Source organism: Siniperca chuatsi, linkage group LG23 (assembly GCF_020085105.1).
Source record: "Siniperca chuatsi isolate FFG_IHB_CAS linkage group LG23, ASM2008510v1, whole genome shotgun sequence".
Taxonomy (NCBI): Eukaryota; Metazoa; Chordata; class Actinopteri; order Centrarchiformes; family Sinipercidae; genus Siniperca; species Siniperca chuatsi.
The window spans coordinates 11,766,276-11,784,473 of record NC_058064.1 but is presented as its reverse complement, the minus strand read 5'-3'; the positions used below and the strand labels follow the sequence as shown (position 1 = coordinate 11,784,473).

The 18,198-nt window shown below is 40.6% G+C and overlaps 2 protein-coding genes across 2 annotated transcripts in view; one reads left to right on the top strand and one right to left on the bottom strand.

The window, feature by feature from the left end:
* The window catches only part of waslb (WASP like actin nucleation promoting factor b), a 32,606-nt gene extending 26,412 nt beyond the window's left edge, over nucleotides 1–6,194 (top strand). The window contains 4 exon segments of the mRNA XM_044185497.1: nucleotides 1,287–1,609; nucleotides 1,611–1,832; nucleotides 1,926–2,034; nucleotides 3,150–6,194. Of these exon segments, the coding sequence (XP_044041432.1) occupies nucleotides 1,287–1,609; nucleotides 1,611–1,832; nucleotides 1,926–2,034; nucleotides 3,150–3,211 (716 nt within the window). The 3' untranslated portion in view covers nucleotides 3,212–6,194.
* Nucleotides 6,195–10,257: 4,063 nt separating this feature from the next.
* Nucleotides 10,258–16,560, bottom strand: lmod2b (leiomodin 2 (cardiac) b). Its single transcript, XM_044185496.1, has 6 exons — nucleotides 15,873–16,560; nucleotides 15,158–15,625; nucleotides 14,214–14,474; nucleotides 13,851–14,066; nucleotides 12,410–12,862; nucleotides 10,258–10,681 (listed from the first exon to the last, which is right to left on the bottom strand). The coding sequence occupies exons 1-6, from the start codon at nucleotides 16,146–16,148 to the stop codon at nucleotides 10,655–10,657; spliced, it is 1,701 nt and encodes a 566-aa protein (XP_044041431.1). The 5' UTR covers nucleotides 16,149–16,560; the 3' UTR covers nucleotides 10,258–10,654.
* Between the last annotated feature and the right edge of the window lie 1,638 nt (nucleotides 16,561–18,198).

Below are 18,198 nucleotides of genomic sequence, written 5' to 3'. Positions count from 1 at the left end.
AAACGTTACTATACTGGCTTCAGTGGGGCCTTTCGGTACCATGATGTAGAACATGTCCAGTGAGACTGTGTTGTTAAGTGTGATCTATACACATGTTTTCACACTGACCATGTGAAATACGTATTAAAGAGTGATTGTCAATTTAAGACAATCTAACTAGTGTGATGGTTTTATCCCCAGGTCCGCCCAGGTGGAGTGGTAGGTTTCTATGCATGACCTGCTGTGACAGCTCATGACTGTGCATGTCAAGTTGGACTGTAATAGGACCTAAGAATTCAAGTATAGTGTGTACGGTTTTTGCAGTTACTGAAGTTAGTTCAGTGTTTGTTGTTTTGTTTGAACTTGACCTGGATGTTTTATCATTAGCTGACTCTGCGCCATTATGACTAAACGTGGAGACATTTAAAACACAGCATTCCTATACCTTCCTCTGTTACATAAAATTATTATTGTGCAATCATTATTTTTTAACGATGTTAACGTCTGTCTTAGCCAAACTTGTAAACTCTTATAAGCTCTTGTCCACCATATTGTAGAAACTATGCATATATTCTGTTACAATTTTCATTAACAAGATTAACATTAGTTACATGCAAGAAGGCTGCCCCCAGTGGCTTGACTATATAACTGCATGATGCATTGATACTAGCAAGAATTGGGAGCTATTTCATGATTTGTTTTTGTTTTTTTTATTTTTTTTTTTATTTTGATGTATATTTTTAGCTGTTTAACTTCTGTCTTATCCAAACTCTAACTCTGGGCCACCACTTTGTTACAACTATGCACGTGCATTTGCGCTTCTATAACCAGCTGTTAGACCGAAGTACAGTACAAGTTTTCAACAATGAGTTTAAAAAGGGTGTTTCATAACAAATACAAATTTGGAATGGCTTTTCAATTCAGATTTTCAATTTCAGTTTTGGAATTCAGTTTTGTCTCATCAACATTAAATCTTCATTATTGGAGAAAAAAAACATGTAGCCCAATATTTCATCTGTTTTTGATAACGAAATGAACACTAGTTACAGGTTGCCCCCAGTGGCTTGATTATATGACTGCATGATGCATTGATACAGACAAGAATTGGAAAACTGATGAGCATTTTGACATGTGAAATCCTTTGAGACCATCCAGATCTTCCAGCCGTCCTTTCATGAAAGTAATGTTAAAAAAAATACATGAAATGAAATCTTGATGTTCTTCAAGGCTGCAGTGTGAACTCTGAATGATGCATACTGATGATTACAACTTTAACTTCAAGTTTTTGTTGTTTTTTTTCTCTCCAGCTCCTCCACCCCCTCCATCCAGAGGCGGCCCTCCTCCCCCACCCCCACACCACAGCTCAGCCCCTCCTCCCCCTCCTCCTGCCCGCGGGCGAGGTGCTCCGCCACCTCCTCCCCCTTCCAGAGCTCCCTTCTCTGCCCCCCCTCCTCCCCCTCCATCCCGACCGGGCATGTCAGCTCCACCGCCTCCCCCTCCCAGCCGAGGCTATCTCCCGCCTCCCCCTCCACCAGCCCATGCCTCAATTCCTGTGGCGCCTCCCCCGCCACCTCCTCCCCCTTCATCCTCAACTCCATCCAGTACTGGAGCACCGCCTCCTCCCCTCCTCCTCCCCACCTCCTGGCCCTCCACCCCCGGCTCCTCCACTGTCCACGGAGGCTAATGGAGGGGACGGCAGTCTGCCCTCATCTGGGGGCAAGTCTGCACTGTTGAGTCAGATCAGAGAAGGCACCCAGCTGAAGAAGGTGGAACAGAAAGAGAGGCCAGTGTCCAGCAACACCGGCAGAGACGCACTTCTGGACCAAATCCGACAAGGAATCCAACTTAAAACGGTCAGTATTCATTCGTACACACAACACACCTCTCAGTCAACTCTGTATTAATCTGTATCTTGTGCTTTAACTGTGGCTGTGTCTTCTTCACAGAGGGATGACAATACCGATTCAGCCCCTTCCACCCAGGCCTCCTCGGCAGGCATCGTCGGGGCCCTGATGGAGGTGATGCAGAAAAGGAGCAAGGCTATTCACTCTTCAGGTACATACAAACACAAACATTCACCCTCTATTCAACTAGCTTATAATATTATCCTCATTTCCTGTTTCCTGTCATGTGTAGAAATCCACAGGAATTTTTACATGCTGTTATTAGTGCAACACTTACCAAGTTACTTACTTAATATTACATTACATTCATTTAGCAGATGCTATTGCCCAAAGCAACTTGCAATAAGTGCAGATACTGAAAGCTCCTGGGGAAAAAAACAAATCAAAAAAGTTCATCCTGGCTCAGCTTTTGCCACTAGGCAATGCAGCGTCATCCAGCAAGATACTGCATTGACCAGTCAAATACGTGTAAGCGTAGATTCCAGATTAAACTTCTGTTTCATTGTATTACAAACCACTGTGCAGTTATTTGGTGTCTGATAAGCCAGTACACTTGTGGATCTATTACTCAAATCTGCCTTTCTGGGTTATATTTCATTGCCCCGTTTTTACATGAAACAACATGCCCCCACCAACATATTAACTTTTAAGGCTGAATGCCCAATAAGATGGCATTCACACTAATTCAACTCCATATGATATCAAAACCAAATTTCAATGAAGTAACTTTAGAGAAGTGCTCAATGACTGAGCTAGAGGCAGCTATGAGAGGATTTTGTAGAAGGGGTTTATTTCACAGTTAATCTGAATGGATCCTGGGGACTTGAGTTATGCTGCCACAAGTGCTTTTGAGAAGTTTACCCAATGGAGCAGTTTGACACCAGTCACTCAGACTTTGTCAGATGACACACTGTCGCCAAACTATAAATTAGACTTTCACCACTTCCTCAACAGTCTGAACAACCTTGTGATTTTTTTTTTTCCATTTTAAGCCTCTCAGTGGAAGAACCTTTTCTTCCCTAAAAGAAAGTAGTCCTTAAAATGTATTCAAATAAGTTACAAAGTAAAGTTTACTCTTCAACAGACCAAAAAATAAAAAATAAAAGGACATTTATACCACAGAAACTTATTTATTTTCTCTTGAAAAGGAAGTACTTTGGAAAATGCCATTGTTTGAATCATCCTTCAGTGTATTTTACTTTGTTGCCTATAAGAACATCATTTCAGCTGTTAGACTTCATGTGAATGGCTTCTTCTCTTCCACAGATGAGGATGACGACGATGAAGAAGATGAGGACTTTGAGGATGATGATGAATGGGAGGACTAGTGATTTTTTTTTTCTCCCCTCCCCCAACCCCTGGATGATTCTGACACTAAAATTGTTATTTTCTTTCTAAAAAGAAATCTTTAATTTCAAAATTCTAAATGTAAATGTTCTATCAATTTGCTGTATATTTTTGTTGCCTTTATGCTTTTTTTTATTAATCTGTGCAATACCTCATTTAATCTGTAATTTGTTTGTCATTCTCATATCTTAGGTTTCTTTATCTCTGTCATGTCTGTTGGCTCCATCTCTGTCTCTTGATAGCAATATGTTACATGTCTCCTTTTAACTATTTTCTGGCTTTTTCCATCTCTATGCATCTCCTTCTCCTCCTCCCACGTTCCCAACTCTTTGACGTTTGTCGCTTCCATCTGTCACTCAGCCATCCTTCACTTCTGCTGCCTCCCATCATCTCATCACACATGTCCCCTCCCTGTCACTCTCCCGTGTTCCCAGTCCCCAGATTAACGTGCAATTTTACATCAAGTTGTCTCTTGAACTTTAGAGTTGAATATTTTTTGTTTTTCTTCTTTTGGTCATTGATTGAAGGGGAGGGCTTACAAAATAAGTTGCCACAAATCCTTCATCAATCGTGTCATCATTGTTCGTCAGGAGGGGGGAAAAAATGAACTATTTTCATACCCTATTGCTCTCTAGTTTATTTTTACTTATTCAAATGATCCTAGTTTAGCACTCATATTTTCTTAAAACAAAGAATAAAAAAAGGAAAATGCTCTTTTTGGAATATTTAGCTTCATTTTGCTGTCGACTGTAAATTTGCTCCAGAGTTTGAGTCTTGTTATATTTTTGCACAGATTGAAAGAGGAGACTCGCTGCATGAATACAGAACATTTTCAGGTCTGTATCATTATGGAACATACATATGCTTTAAGTAATGAGACAAAATACACTTGGACATTAAGCATTTTTAACCGTTAACCCACCACACTACATAGTACACGCATGGAGGTAGCCCGCAGCGTTATGGCTGGCTATCTGTTGAGAATTTTAGTTCTTTTTATTTTATTTGTATTTTTTTTGTCACTTTCACACTGCAGATTCTGTTGAAATCTTGCTCTTTTAAAAAAAAATATTTTTCTTTTTTTACAGCAGCAAGCAGAGTATTAATAAATGCCTGTTTGTTGGAATCAGGTCATTCATCATGTAGCTTGAGAAATAAAGACATTTTAGTTTTACACACCTGATGCTCATAATGGGTCCATATGCTAAGTTACTGTACAGAAACAGTTGGGCTAAAGTTGCGTTCTTCCTGTTGTAGGCACTAAGTGCTGACACAGTATGGGGAGAAACACTAGATTCATGGCATTATTCAAACAAGTATCAACATTTTCTTGACTAACTAGTAAATCATGAGGTGTAATATAGGAATTGCTTATTAAAAAGAAGTCAGACAGTGGTCAGTTATTCCCTACAAAGATCAAATAGTCAGATGTCGGCATGTATTTAATCAAACTAAATAATATTTCCCAATAATTCCTGCTATGTGTTTATTTAAAGGTGGATTTGTCATAAAGGACAATACTTTAAATGACAAATTGTTATATTCATTACAAAAAGGATTTAAAAATCACCTTTATTTTTAATAAAAGACAAATGCAATGGCATGACTAGTCCCGGTGTGGTAAACCCATCCAGTCTGGCTCAAAACTAAGTCAAAGTTGGATAAAGTAACCCATTTGTAGCAATTATTTCAGCAGTTCCTGACACTATGGCTATGGAGACTCTATACTTGTGCAATGCTTGCTAACCAACCAGAGTAGATATGTGTCTCTCTTTTAACGCAAGACTAACTTGCTAAACAGAAGCTACTGCAGCCACAAGTGACAATTATGGAAAAATGCTAAAACCTACTATAATAGTAGCACAAATGGAGAAAAATCATGTCTGTCATAAAGCAGTATCTATCTGAAGTTTGCTAAACTTAGCCAGCATATGCTAACTGGTCATACCAGATCAAAAAAGGCTGTAGCAGCAAAGTGTGTTGAATTGAGCAGGAGTGCTTTCTATCACTAATGAATTCAACTTTTCATTGTAAGAGGAAAAATGTGTTATTTCTTCTTTTAACAGTTACAGTCTTGCCTTAAATCTTCGCATTGAAGGGTACCAGAGCCGCAACTACTAATCCTTTTTTCCTTTTAAGCGTCAAAGACAAAGCTTGGCCTTCCAGGGTTTCTCTATGGCAGCCATGCTAGATCTACAGTAGACCCCATGTTGAATCATTTTTGTAAATTAGGGATCGTTACTTGCACCTTTAGTTTGTCCTCAAGCTGCACACTGTATTAGTCTTGGTCAGTTTCCTAACTGATGCATGGACTTATATGGGAAAGTCATTCTGTTGGATTTAAACCTATTTCCCAAAAGCATATTGGCATTACATTAGCACTATGGCAGGTCAAGATATTAAATGTGACATTCATAGTATTGTCCTTCAAATAAAGAACGTCTTGTAACAACATTACCGTCATTGGCAAGCTAATTAGCTGCATAGCACTCAGTGGATAGACCTAAGCATTTAGCATTTACAGTAGCATTCCAGAATGAGGGATGCAAATTTTGCACATGCTAACAAGTAGAATGCTAATATTGTTAACATGTTGTGGGTGATAGGAGAGCTAAAACAGAAACGTCTTTGCCACAGTGTAACAAATATCCAGCAAAAATAACACAATGACATGTCAAAATGTTTTAATAACTTTTTTTTCCACTGTTGGCAAAAAAAAGGAATGTTGGTGTTCTCTTTAAATTCTGTCTGTGAGAGACAAATTGCCACTTGTTTGATGTAAGAACTGACCTCTTTTGTCGAATATCAAGATACTTTTTGGGAAAAACCTAGCCATGTTTTCACTGATGTTAGCTTCTGTAGGTAACTCGGTAAATAAGATGTTGTGGACGCGGAGCCTTATCAATGAGGCTTGACAAATATTGAACTCTTACATTGTACACTCCAATAAAAGGTTGATATTTACATACTTCTGTATTTGGGCTTCTTTTACCTTCACAGCCTATTATGATGTATGTTTCTTCTCAAAACTTTGTTTTTAGGATGCAGAATTTTGGAAATCAAAACTTTATTTAAACTAGGGTTTAGAAGTCTTAACTTTTTATGGTTAATGTTGATTCAAGTTACACTACTTTATTCACACAGATTTTGTTTCACTTGTGTGTAAGAGAGCACAATCATATCTGTCAAGTATGTAATTTATGTGTGTGTGTGTGTGTGTGTGTGTGTGTGAGAGAGGAGTGATGAATACAGGCTTCATCACCTGCAATAGACAGGGAGTTGGACAGATCTGGTAACAGCTGAGCAGAGGATTATCACACCCTTTACTGCTACCATTTCACCCCCTGAGCCAGGTAGAAATTGAAAACTGGGTGAGTGAGGGACAAAGCACAAGTACAGCTCTGTAGCAACTTAGTTGTCTGTGTAACATAACAGTCCTGACTGTAAATTCCAGTTTCCAAAAGAAGAGGAGAAAGAGGGATTTGTTTGTTTGTTGGGAGTGTACCCAGCAAATTGTAGACCCCCTCATGTGTATCTATTAATAGCAAAATGCAGCTATAAAAGTGAATCTTTGTGTGAGAGAGACAGAAATAGTTGAGAACAGTTTGTTTCATGAGTCCACCTGTTAACCCTGGTTCTCTTAATAGTATGTGGGACAGACTGTACACATGAGCCCAGTAGTCTCACTTATAAAGTCATGCATCAGGGTTTCTTAACAATTACTTAATGTGCATGTGAGCTGGAAAAAAGGCATGTAGCAAGAATATAAGATGTGACTATGCTCCAGGGAAAAGGAAGTGAGGATCTAAAAGTTGGCCTTTCAGTTATATTTTTAGAAGTCAAGAACTGACCCTGTGATTAAGTGTGACAAACACAAAAATGACCACAACAATTCTATGCCTCTACCATTTATTTTTAGCTGATGTCCACATCAGTTGACACCACACTGACCCTGTATCAGTTCTCCCTGCTGCAGAGCTAATGTGAGGGATTAGAGCAGGTATGGCCCTTTCCACTAGTGTGGCAGCACTACTTGGATACAGTGCTTCCATAGAGACCCCGACTAACACGTGCACACAAAAACAAAAGCATTTATAGAAGCGACAGAGCACTATTTGTCTTTTGACTATTTTTTTGTCTGATGTCAGCATAAACTTGTTAAAGGGTATAATTTATACAATATTACGTCATCTGTGAAGCTAAATTTCTTCTTCTGGACAAGGAGTTTTTGAGAGTTAATGCAAAAGGGGCTCTAAATGTCTTATAGATAATGATATAACTTTTACAAAAATTAAGCATAATCACATGATTTTGTTGCTATTACAATGCAGCCAGATGTCTAATAACCTGGCCTTAGCTAAGTAGAAAATCACAAGTAGAATATTGGGTCAAATACTTAGTGAAATTGCCCTTTAATGCACTTGAAGGAATGCAAAGGTCAAAGGGCCTGAGTGTTGCGACTGAGAAGCTAAAGGGATATTCTCTAGCTCACTGTTAAAGGAATACATGCAAACTTGCATACTTCACAATTTTGTTGTGGTTCAGAGACTATTACATTTCCCCATGGTGCATGAAAACCTCTGTCCATCCTGAAATATTCTTGAATTCTAAATGAGGATAATGCATTGACCACCCTGAGTGCAGAGACCCCATTTACAAGCAGGAAGTCTCTACATTTTATGGATGAATTGTATGGAAGGATCCCCCTATTGACAGTTTGACAAAGTGCTGTACTTGAGTAGAGGAAGTTTTATTCCTAGGACACTCAGCCTAAGGAATGCATTGTGCACACTGAGCTGCTGTACTTGGGAAGGCCAGTGAGGAGACTGGTTTTCGGCATGGGGCGTTTAATCTGCAGAGGAGCTTAATTCAATTGCCAAAGTCATGATATCATTGCATGTTATTGTAGTTGAAAGGGTGGATTATTTTGAAGAGTCCTACTGGTGCTGCATTGAAGTACTGAGGGGAAGCTCCAGCATCTAAGATTCCAGAATTAACAGCCAAACAACAATACTGTATTTAACAAACTATGTTGTTGGAAAAATCAAACCCTGGAGGAAAACGATAAACAAGCATGGACGTCATAAAAACGATTATTTAAATTTGGTAGCTCCCTGTGGGGGTGCACGGTGGCAGAGCGGCTACAGCTCCTGCCTCCCAATAAGGAGATCGTGGGTTCGTGGGTTCGATTCCCGGACCGGACCAACGTCACACAATCTCTCTGGGTGGAGTCTGCATGTCCTCCCGTGTTACCGTGGGTTCTCTCCGGGTTCTCCGGCTTCCTCCCACCGTCCAAAGACATGCATGTGTAGGTTAATTGATAACTCTAAATTGCCCGTATTGAATGAATGTGTGAGTGAATGGTTGTCTGTCCTTGTCTGTGTCTGTGTTCGCCCCTGCGACGAGTTGGCCACTGTCCAGGGTGTGCCCTGCCTAAGGCCCGAAGTCACTGGGATAGGCTCCAGTCACCCGCGACCCCCTAACGGGGACCAAGCGGTAGAAAATGGATGGATGGATGGTAGCTCCCTGTATCAAAAAGGTTTCATTTCAGCAGTCAAATTTCAGGTCTTGAATGTCAAAACTTCTTACAAGCACACATCAACATGCAAGCCAGCAAAATAATCTATGCTTTCAGTTGCGCTACCACACAACATAATTTAATAATTGCCAATTTTTCAATACCTGTCTGGTGCAATTTTCAACTTTCTTATGAAGATGATTTTTTTTTGTACAACACTGAGATTCATGGAATGCTTTTAAAATGGGAAATCACTTTAAAAGCTTCTGGTACACTTTGTGAAATGGTTTGCAATATAATTTGTAGTTTTCTCATTGTTGCCACCCCTGAGCCCCTGAGCGTGTCGGCTTTGAACAGCTGCACTGTGGATTTAGGAGTCAGAGAACTCTTCCAGGACACATAAACAAATGCAGGACCAAGATTAGGATACTAATAGCTCACATCTCTCAGTCTCTTGCTTTCACTCTTTCATCTGTCATCCCCTCGCTCACATGCTCTTGGTCTCTGCTCCCCAACCTGTCACCTCTTTCTCTCTCTCTTAAATCCTTCGGTTCTTGTCCATCTAATGTAGTCCCACTGACTCAGAATAAGTCCAGAATAGTTTTGAATGGTACCTACTGTACCTATAACTTTTAACTTGAAATTTTAACCTGGTTGTTGGTGATGGTGACATTTTAATTTTGTATTTGAAGCGAGCTAGCTTATCTTGGCTAACGTTAACTAATGTTAGCAAACGTTTGGTAGATATTGCCCTATAACGGACATTTTGCTTACTTTTCTCTACTTGTTCTACTGTTACAGTGTTAGCATTAGCATTATGCCATAATTTTCACTTGTGGCCATAGTGGCGGCTATTCAGCAGAAGTCTAAGTGACAATTTTGGGATAAAAGAGTTATAGTCAGCAAACTGGCTCAGTTATGACAGTTACAAAGTAATATGTATGCTAACTTTAGCCACCCTAAGCTACTGTTCATACCAGACCAATTAAGGCTGTAGCTGCAAATCCCCAGAGTGTATTGACCTGAGCAACGGTGTGTTTTACTGCTTATGAATTCAACTTTCCATTTTTAAGAGGAATAATGTGTTATTTCTTCTTTCAAAAGTTACAGTCTCGCTTTAAAGGCATTGTGTAGTGCAGCTTTTAAGTAGCCCACAGCTTTTTATTTGATCTTGTGACTTTTGTTTAAAGTTGATGTCTCCTTTGTGATGTCTCTTCTGTGATGTTCTAGTAGTGAGTGCCTATTCTTCACTTGTCATGCATTGTGAATTGTTCAAACAAAGTGTGCAAAAGCCCTGCTGCAATATGTGCTAACTGAGTGGGTGTATTGTGAGTGTGTCGGAATGGGAATATGCATCAGCGGTGCTTGACCAGTAAGCTGACTCACTGATAAAAACAGAGGCTAGATGTGCTTTCTATACTGCTGTATAACAGCTTGACCCTTTTCTTTCAAATGGAAGAGTCCACTAACCAAAGAATAAGAAAACAGTCTACATACTTTGACAAGTAGTATTGTAAACACCAAATGGCTATATTTAGAAATCAACACAGAATTCAACCAACAACAGATCATATTTACAATTTTACAAGAAAACAGTGAATTAGAAAACGTATCAGTAAACAGTTCCGTCAACTCATTTCAAAATTAAAATACAAACGCCATTTTCAATTATGCATAAATACTTTTAAAAAAACTTAAACATTCATAAAATGTAAAGCTATTGTTGCAGTGCAAATTTCCTGTATAATTTCTTTTTCATGAGTAAGAATTCAGTTTTTGCCCCCTCAGCAATCCCAACAATGTTTTCACCATGTGCTCTCATCTTTGTTGGTCACTCCATCATCATCATTATGCAGACTCCCCAATTTCCATGGCAACGGATAGACCTCTTTTATTTCTGCTTGTATTATCGTAGATGATGTGGGACTTCCACCTGGAAAACAATGCAATGTCAGTTTTAAGTGCAGGCCATGAAAATATTTTTCAAGGCATTAATGCTTTTTAAGAATGATGGTGATGGCAAAGATAGAAATGAGAGGAATGGACATGAGTCATGACTGAGTAACATCAAAAAGTTAGCAATTATGACTTCTGAGCCATGGGTACAAGAATGTAGTTTTCAACCCACATTTCCCGTGAAATGGCTTCAGCAAGGAGTACAGCAAATTTATAGTGGCTCATTGTTCTGGTTGTTGGCAGTGTACACTAGCCAGACTACAACTTTCATTGGCTGGGAAATTTTCATGCTGTAATATTAGTCAAGAAATGTTCCAGCAAGTTAAAGAAATTGTTTCACATTTTTTACTTAGATGAGAAGATCGATACCACTCCTCATACACTGTATGATATATTGTATATGACGCTATAGCCAGCAACCGGTTAGCTTAGCTTAGCTTAACATTTAAGACTGGGAACAGGGGGAAACAGCTAGCTAACATGTTAAATCTTGTTTGTTTAGTCAGAACAGGTTGTGGTTTTAATAGATATAACACATTAATGAGAGAGCTTTAGAGGAGCTGGTAGGTTTGATTTTGTTACTTTTGGACAGAGAAAGGCTAGCTGTTTTCTTAGTCTTTATGCTATGCTAAGTTGAGCTAAGGCTGCTGGCCATGTACACCTTTTTTATTGTTGGCTTTTAAGATTATGATTTTTGACTAATACTGTGCAGATACCTTGTAGGAATCATGATTGCAATATGTTATTCAATATAATCATGTACATTAGCTACTCCTTATAACAGTTTTCTTGATATGCTTGCAATCTGTGTGTGATGTCCTCAGTGGCGTCAACAAATGAAGTGTTAGTGGGCTGTTTTGTTGAATGTGTGTTGTTGGTGTGTGCTGTGGTAACGTGTCATATCTGTCTTTATCAAAGCTCCACTGAACAGTTTCTATAAATACCTGCGCTAAGTGGCAGGAATTTCACAGCTAAGAGACCCCGCCATCTGAGGGCAGAACTGATTTTCCACTCTAACAATGTAACAAGCTGTGCTAAAGCTTCAGCCAAGGTAATACTTGTCTCTCTTCACGAACAGAAAAAATAGCAAGCGCTCATTACAATAACACAAAAACAAAGTTCAGATGCATTAATTTCCTATACTGTAGCAGTAACATAATGTCATAAAACATTATATGAGATAAACCTGAATATTTGTCTCATTGTCTTTGTTTTCCATTCTTCTTTTTTCTCTGTATCAGGTTATCTTCCTCTTCAAGGTAAGAATACTTGACTGGATTGGTTGACATTATTATTGGCTATATTTTGGCCTTCCTGGATCTCTCTCTCTGGCTGTAAAAGCATTGTGATCATACCACAGTGCTGGCTGGTGGTAAGCAACCTTTTGCCTGCCTACCCCAGTCTGGAGAGACAGAACATACCATGTCAGCCACAGGGATGACTCAGACACCACTGACTCTGTGCCATCCTCATCTAAATTAAACTTCCTACTTGTTCTTTCGCATTAAGTACATTGCTCGACTGCTTGTGGAGGAGGAATGTTTTAAATAATCCAGCTTCAATGTAATACAGTGTTTAGGGGACACTGATAGGCTACAGCAAGATAACAAGATTAGAAGTGAAAACAATTTAACAGCAAATTTTAACCATCATATTAAAAACATAATTTAAACGTCCCTATTGTTGTACAAATCCTTCCACTGACCCGTTTCAAGCTGCGGACGCTGCTTTTGCGGATGGACTCCATCAGCTGATCGTGGGCTGACCTCATTGGCGTGGACGGCCTGCTGCCCTCCTCCCCTCTCCTCTCCACCGACATGGGCCTCAGCGCGTTCTTGAGCTCCTTCAGGATGCTACTTGTTTCGTCTTTCCCCGACTCCTTCTCCTTCCCCTTCTTGCCCTTCTTACCTTTTGTCTTTCTCACCTTCTTGCTGCCCGCCTCGTGTGCTTTGATGACCTCCGCAATCATCCTGGTGGGCTTCCTCTCCTGTTGTGGTAGAGGTGGTGGGGGAGGAGGTGGGGGAGGAGGAGGTGGTGGAGGAGGAGGAGGTGGAGCAGGAGGTGTCTGTTTTTTAGCCAGGTCACTCCGGGGGAGTTTGGGTGAGGGCCAAGGAGAGACTCTGGGTGAGCTGTAAGGAGATGAACGAGGAGTTCCTTTCTAGCATAGAGAGAGGAAAATGGATAATTACAAATGCATTTATATGGAAGGCTAGTGTGCTCGCATACGCTGAAAGTTACAGTTGAAAGCAGGGTAAAATGTCTTAAAATGTTGATTGTTTGCATGTGAAATGTTGTATGGGAGTTGCAGTTTAAATTTAAGCATTCAAAGCAGTTAAAGTGTCAGTTGAAGTTGAAGCACTGCACAAGGATGTGCAGTTATTTGAAGCGTAACAATTTAAAAGAGCTGAGGGGTCAATTGAAGTGTAAGAGATAAAAGTAGGCAGTTGAGTTGTCAATGTAAACACTGAAAGTAGTTGAACCAGCAGTTGAAGAGCAAGATGCGAAAGCAGCTGAAATGTCAGTTGACGTCTAAACAATGAAACCAGTTGAAATGTCATTTGACAAGTAAGCAATGAGAGCAGTTGAAATGTTATTTGACAAGTAAGTACTGAAAGCAGTTGTTGAAGTGTAGTGATGAAAGCAGTTATGTCAGATGAATTGTAAATGATAAAAGCATTTGAAATTTCAGTTGAAGTGTGTGCAAGTTGGTAAGTAAGCAGTGACAGCAGTGAAGTAGCTGAACTGGGAGTTGAAGAGTAAAAATTTGTGTCAGTTGATGTATAGAGACTCTGGGTGAGCTGTAAGGTGATCAAAAAAGGTGTTCTTTTTTAGAGGCAAATACAAATACGTGGATGATTACTAGTATTCTGTGATTAACAGTCAACAGAATGAACCAAGTATGCCTACCATATATACACATATATAGACATCCAAATTTTGTCAAAGTTGTACATCATTAGCATATAGCTTGTTAGCTGAAGAGTTTGTCACTGTTTTTCACAGAGATGGGGACTTTGAAAACAGTAATTGAGAACAAAAACGAAGCAGAATGCAATTGTCGGTCAGTGGGACACTGTCCACCCAGACCAATTGAAAAATAATCCTATTTTATTAGACATGTCTCATAATAGAGCAATGTTACATACCAGTGCAGTGGTTCTGAGGTTAACAGCTCCCTCTGGTGCCCCCTGTTGGCCCTGCTGCTGCTGTTTCTGCTCCTGCAGCCGTTTCTGTCTCTGACGGTCCTGGTTCCTGGTGAGGATCCCCGTCATGCTCATCCTGGGCCCAGGCAGGTTGAACTGGTAGCCCAGCTTGATCAAGGTGCAGTTTTCCCTTAGAATCTTCACCATCTCCATCTCTACCTGTGGGGGGAAGTTTGATTAAGGGAGACATTGTTATACCCGGTTACACCTTGCACATGCAGGCAGATAAGAACTGCTAACCAGAGTATGGTTGCTTAGTGAAGATCAGTTTGAATGAGACAAAATGGGAAGAGAGAGAGAACTAACCTGTCCTCCACACATGTGTCTCTGGTTGTGGAACCGAAGCTCAGTCAGGGTGTTGTTTCCTGGAAGTGCTTGAACCAGTGCCATCACGCCTTTCCCAGTCACATAGTTAGACTCTATATTCAGACTGGTGATGGACGCGTTCTCCCTCAGCATCTTAGCAATGGCCAGAGCCACAGGGTCGTCGGCTCGGGTATTTGCAAGGCTAAAGACTCGAACATGTGTGTTGGACCTCAGTGCTTCAGCAAATCGGATGAGAGTTTCCTAAGAAGTAAATTGGGATGGTTATTTTTTCCAGAACACTGACAACTTCTCACCATCACCACCACCACCACATAGAGTTCAGAGCATCCCTGAAGACATTTAACACTTCAGTAAGGCCAATGTTCACCAAGTCGATACAAGGACTTGCACCCAAATTGCGAGGCGGTCCTCCTCTTGCCAACCCCCATAATACTAAAAGGAGTAAAATAGCCACTGCTTGCTATTTAGTAAACCACAGGATGAATTAAACTTGCCTAAAGGCCCCTACAAAAAACAGAAACCTTGTCATAGCTATTAACTGAGGACACCATATTTTTGTTCATTTTCCAGTCACAGAAAGTGTTTGTACCAAATATGTAACTATGTCCTCCATTACATAACCATGGCAAGATGCCTGGTTCTAAAAATAAGCTGGCATACAATCAAAAGTTACTCAACAGTAAAGAGCAGGTTGCTAGCACGCATCCAAACTCAAACCACACTTCAAAACTCTAGCTAATCTACTATTTTGACATAACAGTGGATTTTTTCACGGAGGTTACATATTCTGAGCTGTTTGCTTGTCTGTGCGCAAACACTTGGGTTTGACATAGTTAAATGTAAAGGGAGGCCTGTTTTACCACTGTATTTACACATATTACTGATGTAAAGAAACTTTTAACAGCACGTGTCTGTATTCGTACCTGTGAGATATCGTCAATGTTGTTGAGATTAACCTCTGTAAGTTCAGGGTCATTGCTAAGAGCTCGTTGGAGAGCTTCGTCGACAACGGTTGGGTTTCCGGTCACGTTTGGGTCAGCAAGTGGAGGGGGGGGAGTCAGTCTCATAGGCTCCACCCTTTGTGGCTTCAGTAGCATCAGGGTGTCAGCCTGTGATGTCAGCACCCCAGAATCCTTTGAGGGTTCAGGTTTTAATTGATTTTCTTGTTCCTCCTCCTCCTCATCTTCCTCCTCCTCTGTTTCAGCTTCCTCCTCTTCCTCACTCTCCTCCGCTTCTTCTTCTTCTTCTTCATCATCCTCCTCCTCCTCTTCCTTGTCTTCTTCATTCTCCTTTTGTTCTTCATACTTTTTCTGTTCTTTCTCATTTTCAACATCTTTTTCATCCTCTGCTCCACTGTTTTCTTCTGTCACACACTCCTCTTGTTCTTCATCCTGTTTTTTGATGAAATTATTCAGCATTTGAAATGCAATGCTGTAATTATGAGTATTTGTTTTATTAAAAACATATGTAACATGTATAGTACATTGTTAAGCTAAATCAGTGTAGTTGGTTTTAAGGCAACTGTGGAAGAAAGAGCGGTTTGTTATGATTTTCCTTCCTTTTAGTACTTCAAATGACTTCTCACTTTTAGCACATTGTACAGATGCCAAGCAAATCTAATTAAATGTCATCACTGACCAGTTTGGGGCTTCCTCCACCTATCTCGTCCTCCAGCAGTCTCCGTGTCTCATTTTCCCAATACTTCATGAGGGCCTCTCTGCTGAAGGTGCCTGTCGGGGTCTTGTCTGTCTGGTCTCTCTGTCTGAGTCCTATGGGCACGTTGGCGTCAGGATCAATGTCTGCCAGCTCCTTTTCCAACTCAGCCAGCTCTTCAGGGCTGAGGGAAGCCAAAAGCTCGTCCTCGTCGACATCTTCGTACTTACTCAGCTCTCGACGGTACCCGAAACAACTCATGGCCAAAGCGTGATTAGTACAGACCAGTCACTATAAGTTTAAACTACTACTAGAAAGACCACTTCTTGAGTTGCATGTAATTCAGTCTGGACCCTGAAATGAAGAAGCCGTGTGGGGATAGAGGTCCCAACAAAAGACAATGTCCACCGTGAGGTTGCTGGAGATCCACGGACATAAGGGTTCACTGGAAGTTCAGAGTCCAGACGAGGTGATCCTTGCCGGGTGAAGGTTTTTGAACATACTGGATCCAGTCAAAGGGTGCTTCTGATGAGAGCCCACTCCAATCTGAACCAGATCTATCCTGGCAGGCCGTGTTGCTGTGAGGGAGAGTCGCCGTGTGTCGGTGTCCTCAACTCTCTAATCTCCCCAGCTGCTGTTTAGGCCTTAAGAGAGGGATCAGAAGGGAACGTACCAAAGTGTGGGCCCCATGATGCAGCTTTTTTGGGAGGCACTGCTCTGAGAGACAGAGACAAAAAAAGCCTGTGAGCTCAGAGACTGTGGCCTGTCAACGTAGCAGTCTGTCACCACAGCCTGAGTGGCTTTGTTCATGGCCAAAAAAGACCAACTGGACCCAACAGAACAGAACAAGAAAGATAAACAGAGATAATGTGTCGCCCAACAAACGGCACTGGCTCAATCTCTGCATATCCATCAGCAAAGAGGTGTCGGCACGTCCTCCGTTGTTATTGTCCGTTAATCTGAATGATTTTAAAACTCCCATAACATGGCAGAGATATGTAGTGTTTTTATGTTTGTTTTCTATTTTTTTCCCCTGACTCGTTTGCTGTCTGATAACTGTGTAGATTTTGACATGAGAGGAACACATAGCAACACAACGAACACATTCAAAAATAAGGCTCTAACTGCCAGTGTACAAGCTTATTGGGTTTTTAGCATGCTAGCAGCAGCAAGGCTCTAGGGATGGCAATGGTCTGTCAGTCGCTCCACTACTTTGGTCCAGACTGAAATATCTCAACAACTATTGGATGGATTGCCATGAAATTTGGTACACACGTTCATGTCCCCCTCAGGATAAACTGTAATGGTGATCCCTTGGCTTTTCATCTACTTTGGTTTATAACTAAACTTGCAAAACTAATGACATTCTATCAGCCTCAGCTGTACTTTGTGTTTAGTGATAATTAGCAAGTGTTAGCATGCTAACACACTAAACTGAGATGGTGAACATTCTGGTAAACATCAGCATGTTAGCATTGTCATTGTGAGAATGTGCATGCTGTCATTAGCAATTAGCTTAAATTACAGCCTCACAGAGCCAAAGGGTCCAACTGCCTGAGGCCCCTAGTTTTGTGAGCCAATGGGGGCTGAGCACATGACCTCCCTCCTGAGGCCCGTTCCATTGTATGAAGTAGGCTACGTGAACTTTCACTTATTTCATCTTAGCAGTCCACCTAATTTAAAAGTGTGTTCCGACTTTTGTAAGACAAGGGCAGTACTGCACTTGAAATTTCCCAGAGGTTAGTGAGTTAGATAACATTAGCTTGCAGTTTACTGCATACAGCCTGTAGTAGCTCATTCGCTGCCAGTATCTAGCTTTCCAACAAATGCTGTTCTAATAAATTTACGACATGTGATCAGCAACTAACTATATAACTAAAATGCAATACGGTTTTCTTTCTCATTTTCCTGATCCATACTATTGTTATTATTATATACTGTTAGATATCTTGCAAGTTAGTGTGTCCGTGGTCATTTAGTTATGCTATAGCTGGTCACCGATTGGCATGTATTGCTATATCATATTCAGATATTAATGAATGAATGATTTATTTACGTTAACTGTTACATCCTCCGAACAGCGAGGGGCAATAATAATCTGTATGAGAGGGGCCTGAGGAGGGAGGTCTGAGGTGCTGCAGTTGGACCCTTCGACCCTTCTCCACAGAGCTGTTAGCATGACTGTATACTAAATACTTTCACCTTATTTGACCATTTAAATGTATAACAAAGTGTGGGATCAGAATGATGTCAGTAATGTAATGTGCAGTAATACAAACCAGGTTGCAGCATTTATTAATTTTGATAAGGA